Raw genomic sequence first — 12,500 nt, forward strand, 5'->3', positions numbered from 1 at the left:
TATCAGAAAATGATCGTATAGGGCGTACACACGGAGCCGTTGGACCCCCCAGAGCGTTGCGTATGCCGTTCTATCCACCTTGGGACCAGTTATCGTTTCCGCAGTCGTTTAGTGCCGTATTCGGTCGTCCTCGTGTGGCCTAACGGTCCTGTATAAATGCCTGTATAAGAGTTTACATATTGGAAGGGAGTTGGGGCTCTTATTGTGAAATAACCAGGAAGTGTTCTTATTGATTCAAGAGTGAACTACTGCCAGTCAACACCTGTACTGTAGCATGTAGTTTTCACTTTAAATTATGCTGGTTTTACTTCTAATGTATATCCCACCATTTTGAACTGGAACAAACAATTGAAATCAAACACTTTCTGAACAGTAGATGCATCAAAATCTGCATACAAAAAAATACGATTTCTTTAGTTATTGAATCCCTGCGCCCGTCTGATGGCAGAAGGACACACGTTGATCAATCTGCAGCCTGTGATTTGATTTGAAAAGCCATGCAAATGACTGCAGGCTGATACTGTAGAAACATACACACCTATACACACACATTAGAGTGGTCTGTTTACATTGGATCAGAGCCTGTAGTAGTTTATTTTTTTCAAATGCTGTTGTGTAATCAAATATGATACGATGTGAACGTTCATGACTTGATATAGTGGAATTAAAACTACATTTGAATAGTTGTACACACACACACACACACACACACACACACACACACACGCGCACACACACACCAACACACACACACACACACACACACTACACAACACACACACACACACACACACACACACACACACACACACACACACACACACACACACACACACGCGCGCACACACACACACACCACACACACACACACACCACACACACACACACACACACACACACACACCACACACACACACACACACACACACACACACACACACACACACAGAGATCCTTACAGGCCTTTGGGGAGACATTCGAGGACGACGCTGTGGCTCATGAGGGCCTGCACGGAGCTGTGGGAGCCCACGGGATGGAAGAAGTCAGGCTTCTTGCCATGAACAAGATCATTACCTGGAGAGAAAAGCACATGTAAATATTTCACATCACACTGTAATGTTTTCATCGTAAAAGTGTAGATGAGTTTTCTTTTGCTTTGCGTGATTTTTTAGCCTACCCTCATTCAAATAAATACAGTGGACAATATAATAGAAACACCTGTCACTACAATTTATAGAGAGGCAATACTTAATAACTGGCGTATGTCTAAAATCAGTTAAAGGTGAATTATGCAACATTTCCAAATGAAAAGGAATACAAAAAAGGAACTATGTTATATATTATGTTGAGTTGTGGGCTCACATCGCAAATGTTTTCAATAATTGAAAATCTGTAATTGTTCATTTGCCTAAGGACAACTTTTCCCCTTTGTGCATGTCATAACATTGTATTTTTTTCTAGTTTAAAGCCACATTTCTATTATACATTTTTAGGCCACTTCACTGTGTGTGTGTGTGTGTGTGTGTGTGTGTGTGTGTGTGTGTGTGTGTGTGTGTGTGTGTGTGTGTGTGTGTGTGTGTGTGAACTCACTATGTATGACAGTGAGGTGGACAGCAGGGAGAGGGAGGACCGTCCTGGCTGCGGTGTACTGAGCGTTGCAGGAGTAGTCCCTTCTGCTGTCTGTCTTAATAAGATTAGAAAAGTACAAGTTCCCGTCCAGGCCGACCATCACTCTGTCGTTCAGCTTGATGTGCACCATCCCTGAGGGAAACACGACACAGAGGCGGGACAAGTTAAGGTACAATGATGTCAGAGGGGGAAATACACTATAAAGGTTGTTGCAAAAAACAGGAAGGCTTTTTAGTGCACTGCAGTATTGACTTTTTATGCGAGTTAAACCAAATGAACAAGCTAAAATGCACTTATTCAACAGGCAGGCAGTGAGAGGGGGAATCAAGGACAAGAAAAAGGAACAATTTAGAAAAATAGAGCCCAGACATCAGCTGACATTACTGCATTCATTAGTTTGAGTGGAAATGATCTGCAATGCAGCGCGAATCCCTCCAACAGGGGACTCAGCTGGAAGGGGAGATGCAACGAAGCTGCTCAGATTGTGGAGACTTACAGAGAGGCAGACTGGAAATCTACCAGAAATAAAGTGTCTCTCTGTCTCATGAGCTGGACAGAAGACATGAAGGCAGAAGATGAAAGCCAGACTCACTCCTGTCCATCCAGTGGATGTGCGGGGGGGTGGAGCTGTTTGGAGGGTTGCAGGCCAGGATCATGCTATCTCCCTCGTTTGCTTTCTTATCGACCCGTTGCTGTTTTAGAAGAACCGGTTGAGCTGAAACACAAAGCAGAAGATTATTAGTGAAGAACCATGAACCATCAACAGCATGCGGACATCCTTAGCATTGAAATGCGTGTGGAGGCGTGTGGTGCAGTGGGTTGTGAGTTGGTATTCGGATCAGGAGGTCACAGGTTCAAACCCCACTGCAGTCAGCATGTCGTTGTGTCCCTGGGCAAGACACTTCATCCCAAATTGCTCCTGTGGGGGTTGCCCACAGTATTGAGTATGTAAGTCGCTTTGGATAAAAGCGTCTAACAAGTAACATGTAATGTAATGTAATGTAATGAAATGAATCTGCATTAATCTCTCCCACACACTCCCTCCCTGAATAAAATGCTTCCATTTGTTTATTTGACATGACATCCCTATTTAACACCTGCGCTTGTATTGGCTAGTGCAGTGGTTCTCAAATGGGGGTACGTGGACCCCTAGGGGTACGTTGGAGTACTGCAGGGGGTACGTGAGATTTATTTTATGTTAATGAAAAAACAACACAAGTAATGCATTTACACAAACTACTAATAGTAGATGAACTACTTTATTCAAAGGTTTACAGTAATTCTGGATAATGAAATGGGAAAAATAAACGGGATGCTTTCTTTTCCTCTCTCTCTCCTGACAGCCGGTCAGTCTCGTGCAGCTCGCTGAACCTGTAATGAGTGACCCGACAGTAAAGAATACACATATTTATAACTAGTTTAGCTTGTTCCAGAGTAGATAAAATAGCTAAGTGTGTTAGGTCTAACTCTTAGTGTGTGTTTTGCTCTGCTCACCGTTCCGTCACAATAAGCGTTGCTTGGCAACGGGGTGTGGCCGCAAATTATAGCTCAGCATTATCCATAGGCTATGTTTATATGAGGGGTCAACATCCCGTCTGGCGGTTATAGGTATAAATGCTCATATATCTTTTTCTCTTCATTCCCCACGCCCCAAAATAAATAAATAAATAAACCAATTTTAGGAAAAGTAATGAAGTTTGAGCAGTGTGGGTTTTATATGAACAGAGTTACACATATTTCAAAACGTGAAGTGTAATAACTGCAGTGGCCTTCCTGTCATAATGACAAAGATCCTCAGTGAAGCACAAGCCCATGTTTCACTACATTGTAAGTACAACTTATTAAAAAGATCAGTTCAATGCAACTAATGTCGTCTCAGTGTTATTGCATGATGTTAAAATTGGTTTGCCACGAATTTAGTGATGGATTGTAAACATTTGAAATGTAGCATTTAAGTGTTTCTCAGTTACAAGGTTGTTGTTTTAATAAATCAGACACTGATGGTGCAGCGCTGCACTGTACCTCTTTATATAGGCTTTTTCCCCCTAACAAATAGTTTTTGCGCTGATCAGGGGGACTTGGCTGACATTGTTTTTCAAAGGGGGTACATTATTGAAAAAAGTTTGAGAACCACTGGTCTAGCGCTCCAACACATTGTACGTGATAGGCTGGGGTACGGGACATCTCTGAGCGGTTGACCAATCACATGTCCTAGAAGAGGCATAGAATACAAACATGAAACCCGAAAATGGGCATCATAGGCCCCCTTTAAGGAGCTGGGGGAATTTCTTTAATTCAGTTTGTTTGTAAAGAATGTATATTGTTTTTCCTTGTAAGTAAAACATGTTAATTCTGCTGTTGTTCAATGTGTTATAAACTCAAGTTGTATATATAGATGCATGTTGTCATTATTTGTAAAATGATTATTATGTCATTATGATCATGCCAATAAAGCTATTTGATATTGATCTACAGTCTTGTCTGGTAACATTATACCTGCTGAGTCAGTAAGGTAATGAGGCCACAACACAGTGCTTCCTAGTTTCTCTTTGTTGCACTTACAGCTTTTTCCTGTTCCAGTTTGAACAGTAAATGATGCACTGAACCTGCAAGGGAGTCAGAGCTCCTTTCTTGCTTCAGTTCTTTAATTTCCGCAGAGGTTGCTACCTTTGAGCGTACACTACAGTTTTTGTTATCCTCTTTCATCTGCTCGAGAAGTGAAACTGTGTACAGCGTTCATTTCTTCACAGTTGATGTAACACTATGGATCAAAGAGAATGGTAGACATATTGATTGCAAGAGGGGGAGGGCGTAACTGTTAGAAAAATACCAGGATCCTTCATAATTATAAAGTCTGCTTCAGCCTAGTTTTCTCGCAGTAAAGGCTACGCTGCCTATAGACATGGTTGTAGTCTACTATTAAAGAAAGAAAGGGAAGAAGAGGAGCTTGTAAACCAGGAGGTCAAACATGTTGCTTTGAACATTTAACCATCATCGAGAGAAACATCAAAAGAGGTCTTTAGGATTTAAAAAAAAAATGCAACAGTTTACTTTTGTCAGGTAGTATTTAAAAAAATAAAAAATGGTTGTCTTGTAAATTGCACTGTTGAGGAAACTGTGACTTAACTATTTTATACATTAAATAATTACACCGTAGTTTTGTATAGGTTATGACAATAAACCTTTGAATCTTGAATCTAGTATTTGCCATGTTTTATGCTGTCTCAAGGAGAAAGCATTTGAATAGCCGCTTTCTCACCAAGTACTTTTCCCAGGAACTATCTAGTAAATCGCGTTCACGCTGGAATAAATCCCTGGGGGTGGATTAGGCAAATGAAGCCGCTGACGTCACTTCTTCTTCTTCTTCTGCTTTGGGTTTACTGGCAGGCCGCAAACAACTTCACGGCGTATACTGCCGCCCGAAGTCCCGGATAAATCGCCAGAAGCGCCGACACCTCCTCACCTCCACCGATCCCACGTTTTATTTTGTGTTGCCATAAGTTATTCTCTCTCCGTTGGTGCGCTGGGCTAATGCTAATAATGCTAATAATGCTAATACGAGGAAATAAAATGGCGGCTTCACAAAAACTTTTCAGGGTTTTACGGGGCGTGGTTCCCAAGGAAAGTCCCTGAAAGGGGTGAAAAGATTCCCGAAAAAGGCAACATCCCAGGAACTATCGGAACTATTACTGGGAAAAGTACGGGAAAAGTACTCCGGTGTGAAAGCGCCTTATGTTATGGGTTTTTCTGGGCTGACAGCAGAACCAGCTGATAAGTGAGTACTACTTCAGAACTTGATGGGTAAAGGTGTTTCCATAATGTTTTTGTTGCATCATCTCAACAAAGACAAAAACCTCCTCAAGAGAGGTCAGTTCATTTTTCAGTTTCTATACAAAATGTTCTAATATATGTATTTTTCTACAATAACACGCACTTAGTATCATCCATGATCATCAACAAATCAGAAAAAGTAATAACTGTACACTCCAATATGAAACACACCCGCACTTTGTTGCATTCATCCTGACTTAAACATGTACCTGCTCACCATGCGTCACAGCGTTATTCAATATGTTAATGAACATACGTGAATAGAAACACAACTGGAGCTTGTCTGTTAAATGTGTGACGTAGACTTCTCCATCCTCTTTAGCTACAACCATTTTTTAAACAATATACTGTATATCATAGTAATTGATCTCCGTAAAGACGACCCTGAACTTTGACATCCCAACCAAAAACAAAAACATGCACCCCCGCTCCGAGTGACGTTACAGCTCTGTTTCCAGGAAATGGTCGCTATGGTAACAAGAGATGAGAGCGCAGAACAGGTGGCCCCAGTCAACCCCACTGAGTCACTGAAGCGTGTGTGTATGTGTGTGTGTGTGTGTGTGTGTGTGTGTGTAGGAGAGACAGAGAGAGAAGGGGGGGATTTGTGTCTTACTGTACATGCTTCATAATATTTCATTCATGTGACGATGAGTCAGCATGTGTGATAAGTGTGTGTTTGCAGTGTGTGTATGTATGTGTGTGTGTATGTGTGTGTGTGTGTGTAGGAGAGACAGAGACAGAAGGTTGGATTTGTGTCCTACTGTACATGCTTCGTAACATTTCATTCATGTGACGATGAGTCAGCATGTGTGATAAGTGTGTGTTTGCAGTGTGTGTATGTATGTGTGTGTGTATGTGTGTGTGTGTGTGTGTAGGAGAGACAGAGACAGAAGGTTGGATTTGTGTCCTACTGTACATGCTTCGTAACATTTCATTCATGTGACGATGAGTCAGCATGTGTGATAAGTGTGTGTTTGCAATGTGTGTATGTATGTGTGTGTGTGTGTGTGTGTGTAGGAGGAGAGACAGAGACAGAAGGTTGGATTTGTGTCTTACTGTACATGCTTCGTAACATTTCATTCATGTGACGATGAATCAGCATGTGTGATGAGTGTCTGTTTGAAGTGCTTGTGTGTTTGCAGTGTGTGTGTGTGTTTGCAATGTGTGTGTGTGACTCACGCTCCACGATGAGATGTACGGATTGTGTCATGGCGGTTCCCAGAGCGTTCGAGGCGTAACAGCGGTAGTAGCCTCCGTACGAGTCGAGTGTCTCTTCTTCATCTTGGGCTCTTAACGTCCCGAACTCTTCACGCTCCGACCCGAACGCCTCGCCGTCTTTCACCCAGCGGAAACTGAAGAGGAAGATAGATTTTTGTATCATGACACAGCAATACAAAAACAAATTCACATCCACTTAGATGTCATACACAGGATTACATATGTGTCTTTGCAACAAAAGAAGATAGAGGCATTACCCTACATTTTCATTGCACAAAACAAATAAACAGATACGCCGACTTTGAGATATTTGCCACGCAAAAAGAAACACTTTGGACGAGTATTGTTTTATATTCGTCCTAGTGTCAACAACTCCCATGTGATAGGTTGTCTTATAACTTTCTCACCCCCCTCTTTGTCTCTCGTCTCAAAGCCAATTGATTCAAAATGAAGACATATCTTTAAAAAGAGAGAGAATATAAGGAATAGTGCATTTGCTGGATACTATTTACAACAGCAGATTCATCCACATTAAGTGCTCTAAACTTTCTATAGAGTATTTGAAGGACACTGTGCGCGGGATTGTATACAGAATGTACCACAGTGAATGTTCATGGTTATATGAACATGTCACCCAGTGCAACAGTGTGGCTCATTCATGTTATTAATAGTTTTTGGACAACAATGGAGCTCTATGGCACAGAGAAAGAAGATATACAGCCTTGACATACAGAGAATACTAGTTAGGATTCATGCAAACCCAAACTGTATTAGGAAGTCCGTTTTTAAGAAAGTGTTGTCATACACATGAAGCTATGTTTGATTTTCCTTTACAGATGTAATGTCTTCAGTAGGAGCCAATGGGCTTAGAGCTTTTCCCGGGCTCTGTCAACATTAACACACATTTGGAATATTGTGCACCTTAACAAAATATAAATTTGTATTTGAAAAAGAGAAAAAGGCAGAGAATTATGTAAGAGAGGTTAGAGCAGATCAGGCAGGGAGGAGTGGGGGGGAAAGGAAATGGAAATCCAGAGACATGATTTTGTTATTGCTGTGATTCTATTAGAAGAGCATTTATTGCCATGCCAACAGGAAGGCCAGAGGGGAAGGAAGTGGAAAGACGTCCAGATACAGTCATGTCTACTGTGTTCATTATATTTGTCCACTGTTACATATTGTGAACACACACACACACACACACACTCACACACACACACACACACACACACCACACACACCACACACACACCACACACACACACACACACACACACACACACACACACACCACACACACAGACAGACAGACAGACAGACAGACATACAGACAGACAGACAGACAGACAGACAGACAGACAGACAGACAGACAGACAGACAGACAGGACAGACAGACAGACAGACAGACAGACAGACAGACAGACAGACAGACAGACAGACAGACAGACAGACAGACAGACAGACAGACATACAGACAGACAGACAGACAGACAGACAGACAGACAGACAGACAGACAGACAGACAGACAGACAGACAGACAGACAGACAGACAGACAGACAGACAGAGCTGCTGTACGTACGTGGGAGTTGGGTTACCGGTGGCCTCACAGGGCAGATTGATGTCTTCGTGAGAAAAGACTGTGTACGAGAGTGGCAGCTCTGTCAGCTCCGGAGGCTCCGACACTGAAAACACACACAGTAATGAAATACTTTGCAACATACACCTGAATGTACAGTAATTACAGCTTATACGAGCAAGCAAATACAGGAGTACAAGTATTAGGAGAACAGGCCGTCACTGATCTGAAGTAGAAGTACCCAACAGTTTATTTCTGACGGACATAAGTGACAAGTTTACTGTCTCAACTATTTATTTAAAACACTGTTAACTTTTAGCTAACTGTTAAGAGTTTGCTAGCTAAATATTGTTCATCCATTTTCAGTTGAAAACATGTTAAAACAGCTGACTCAATATTTATTTATGTTTTGCTAAATCGCATCAAAATGTGTTGAGCTAAAAGCTTTTATGTTAGAGATCTTAATGATCAACAGTACACGGTCTCTCAGGACATCAGATGCTAATAATGCATTTTAATACCCTATTAAACCCTTTATACTCATAAATACTTTATACTTCAGTCCACCAGTAGTTCCAGTTGTAAGTCTGAGTTTGAATCATTGTTGGATTTCTCAATCCCTTTAAATGTGATGGACTCGTTAAAAGATTCCCAGAAGGGCTAAATGATTCCTTTCAAATATCAAATGTTATGGTTACAGTCAAACCAACAATGAAAATAACCAGCATATTATGGCAGTAACCACATCCTGCTCTAAGTGCTTGGCTTATGAACACAATAAAGCTTGTTGAAAGAGTGAAAGGTGGGTGAAAACCACAGCTCGCCTGCAGTATTATGAGTCAGACTGTATCTGTCAGTTGAGTCGATATGAAGACAGTAGCTTCGCTCAAACATGTGGACATCTGCAAAGTCTTGAGTTTCTACTCCTCAGTTTTTGTTTGGAATGAACGACAAAGGTTATGTTCCCAAGTGTGTCCGTTTTTTGGAGCAGAGGGTAGACAGATTTAGTTTTTGTAAAGTCAGCCCCCCCGTTTCCAGTCTTTATGCTAAGCTAAGCAGCTTCTGGCTGTAGCATCATATTCACTTGCAGCAGTACAGAGGTTTCAATCTTCTCATCTAATTCTCTGCAAGAAAGTGTTTAAGAATATTTCCCTCTTTTAATTAAAAACTTCCCCACTGAGATCAAGGATTACATGCATCTATTTAAGTTAAATCAATTATTCATTAAACCTTCAATTAATTCCAAAAGCCAAGCTAAAACAAGACTTTCTTTTAATGCGGGGGAAGTAGACCTTTTGGAGAAATACTATTACTTTTCTTAGCAAGCAATGACTGTGTCAATGTGAATGGTCTACCTGTCTTTCGCACTATAAGATCAAGAAATACTCTACAAAAGTCTAAACATGAACACATTCAACATTTCCCCCCCAAAATGTACTCATGTCACAAATGAAATAAAGACAATTCTGCTCAGTGACTGAAAGGCTGCAGGGACGATGACGGACAACAGGCAGTCAGCGATATGGCAGCAGCAGTAAGACATATTGGACTGATGGCCTCTATCACCGAGATGTATTGGTGAGTGAAGTGCATTATACGAGAGCGGCCATCAAGCACTTCTTCATGTCACAACAAGGAGAGTCACTTACTGTTATGCACTTTATCTGTTTGTCCACACGTAAGCAAGGAAAGGAGAGCAGAGAGAAAACACTTAGACAAGGGCAGACGTTTCAGATGCTGCAGACTCACACGGATATTAGATGAAGGTGTTAATGGCAGATTTATACATTTACTTACTTATAAACAGTAGTGGATATTTACTCCAGTACTGTACTAGCAGTATTTGAAGGTACTTTACTTAAGTATTTCAATTGTCTGCGACTACATTCAGACTTTTTACATCACCACATTTATTGAAAGATTGAAGTATACCAATAACACGATGTGTTTATATGATATATATACAGTATATACTCATCGACTTGAAATCTACACAAATAGTCAAAAATGTGCCCCACATTGACGAAATACAACATTACAAATCTCCTAAATATATTTATTGGTGATGAAAACTTTGAAAATATAACAATATACAGTTTAGTATTCTATAGTAATACAACACTTTTCAAAGAGACTATGGGTAATAAGTGTTTATACTTTTGATACTTAATGCACATTTGGCTGATAATCCTTCTGTATTTGTAATGAATCGACATTGTTTGTATTAACCCAGACTTGTACTGGAGTATTTTTAGATTGTGGTATTACTACTCAAGTAAAGGGTCTGAGTATTATGTCCACCACCGATTATAAATAACATGGATACTATAATAACTCGTCTAAAGGATTTTCCTCCCTCTTTGTTTTCTGACTCAGACACGATGGCGTCCCGGATCAATTTACATCTTTCCCCTCTCTGTCGTCTCCTCCTCCCTCCCTCCCTCCTTCCTCCTCCCTCCCTCCTCCCTCCATCCTTCCTCTCTGTATTCTACTCCTTTCTCCACCCTCCCTGTCCTCCTTCATCCATCTCTTTCTCTTCACTCTCTTATTTACATCCTGTCTCCCTCTCTCTTCCTCCCTGAGCCACACCCAGAGGAGAAGGTCACTGGATGAAGGTCGTTCTGAACCCGACTCCCCCTCTCCCCCTTTGGGAGCTTCACGCCTGACATTTCTGACCTCTGAACTGAACCCCTGGGCTAGAGGTCGCTATAAACCTGATTGTTTGGATAAGTGTATTTGTGTTAGTGCTTATGTGAATGTGGTTAAATGATACGTCTCTCCACATGCAGACATTTTTTATTTGCACGATTCATCCCAAGATTAATTTAAACAAAGCAAACAGACAAATGAAGACAAGAAGAAGAAAACACAAGTGTCACTAAAAGGGTTTTTCCTGTTTCCTTTCTCTTCAGCATAATATATAAAGTTACTTGCTGACACCTGATTTTACGAGGCTGACATTAATAAGAGTTAGGCGACGTAAATATATATTTTGAGGAACCAGGTAAGACACTACAGGCAAAAACCGTTGTTTTCCAATGCGAAGGTCGGTATTTGACCTCTAAAATACACATTTAAGTATTTATTTTTTACTTAGTCCATTTGTGTCTGTAGATTTCCCCTAATTCCCCCAAAGTTAGCATAAGTTAATGCTTCGTTTTCATACTTAAACATAACAGGTAATGCATAATACACATAATAATTGTCTTAATGTGTTTAAACAACTTGCCAAATGTTAAAAACAAGTCAGAAATCTCCAGTACTTAAATACACAAACGTTATCATTCATAGCCTGAAAAATAGAACATTTTATTCCTATAAAACGACCTTTGTTTTAATGACTGCTGTCAGTGATAAAGAGTTCCCAAAGTTACCCTGTAAATAACTCTTGACTGTATGTCAACACAATGAACAATCATTTTGAACCTTTTGTTATATTTTTAAATTTTGGAGGTATATGCAAATGAGCACATACTAGGAAAATGCCTAATTTGCATATTTACACACACCATTTCAGGAAACGAGTAATAAGGAAGATCATTGGGGAGGTTTAATGGTCATATCTAATCGTTTTTGTGTTTGTTTTCAACTCTTTTTGCCTGTAGTGTTATAAATAATTCAAACCCTAAAAACATTAAAGATGTTGTTTTGAATCAAAATGTAATTCAGGATTAATTTCAGGATGGGCAAAAAAAAACACTTTTTATTGACAGTAAGAGATGCTGATGTTGGCGTACTCACAGTTTTCGGGGATGCTGATGGCTCCCTGAGCGAGGGGGGGCGTGGAGGAGAAGAAGGACAGGAGGAGGGGGAGGAGGAGCAGGGGGAGGGTGGGGGAGACCGGCCCCCTATAGCCCGTCCACTGTGACACACACATCTCTCAATGTCCCATGAAAAGTGTCACTAGACACCCACACACTCATCAACACATACACAAACACACACCCTCCCACTTTATCCACACACTTCAGGGGGAGCCTCTGGAGAGTGGAGAGGAGTAAACAACTGTATTAAGTGTGTGTGTGTGTGTGTGTGTGTGTGTGTGTGTGTGTGAGTGTGTGTTTCACAGTGATGCTCTGAATGAGGGTTCTGCAGGTCTACGATCCGTTATCCCGCTGCAAAAAGAGGAGAGAAGAAGAAGAGGGAAGGGGGGAGAGATTTAGGAGGGAGAGGGAGGATTGACCCGAGAACAAAGGAGGGATGAGGGGGGAGGAGGGGAGGGCACACAGGACAAGGGGAGAGA

The 12,500-nt window shown here is 41.0% G+C and overlaps 1 protein-coding gene across 1 annotated transcript in view; it reads right to left on the reverse strand.

The window, feature by feature from the left end:
- Positions 1–12,500, reverse strand: part of LOC117555706 (neural cell adhesion molecule L1-like) — a gene marked incomplete at its 3' end in the record, with an annotated part of 15,708 nt that overhangs the window by 3,090 nt on the left and 118 nt on the right. Inside the window, exons 1-7 of the mRNA XM_034230658.1 lie at positions 11,999–12,500; positions 9,907–9,921; positions 8,261–8,363; positions 6,640–6,812; positions 2,222–2,344; positions 1,591–1,761; positions 960–1,074 (exon numbers count right to left, since the gene is read on the reverse strand). The exon at positions 11,999–12,500 is cut by the window's right edge and continues 118 nt beyond it. Of these exons, the coding sequence (XP_034086549.1) occupies positions 960–1,074; positions 1,591–1,761; positions 2,222–2,344; positions 6,640–6,812; positions 8,261–8,363; positions 9,907–9,921; positions 11,999–12,134 (836 nt within the window). The remainder of the gene's footprint in view (positions 1–959; positions 1,075–1,590; positions 1,762–2,221; positions 2,345–6,639; positions 6,813–8,260; positions 8,364–9,906; positions 9,922–11,998) is intronic.

Source organism: Gymnodraco acuticeps, unplaced genomic scaffold (assembly GCF_902827175.1).
Source record: "Gymnodraco acuticeps unplaced genomic scaffold, fGymAcu1.1, whole genome shotgun sequence".
Taxonomy (NCBI): Eukaryota; Metazoa; Chordata; class Actinopteri; order Perciformes; family Bathydraconidae; genus Gymnodraco; species Gymnodraco acuticeps.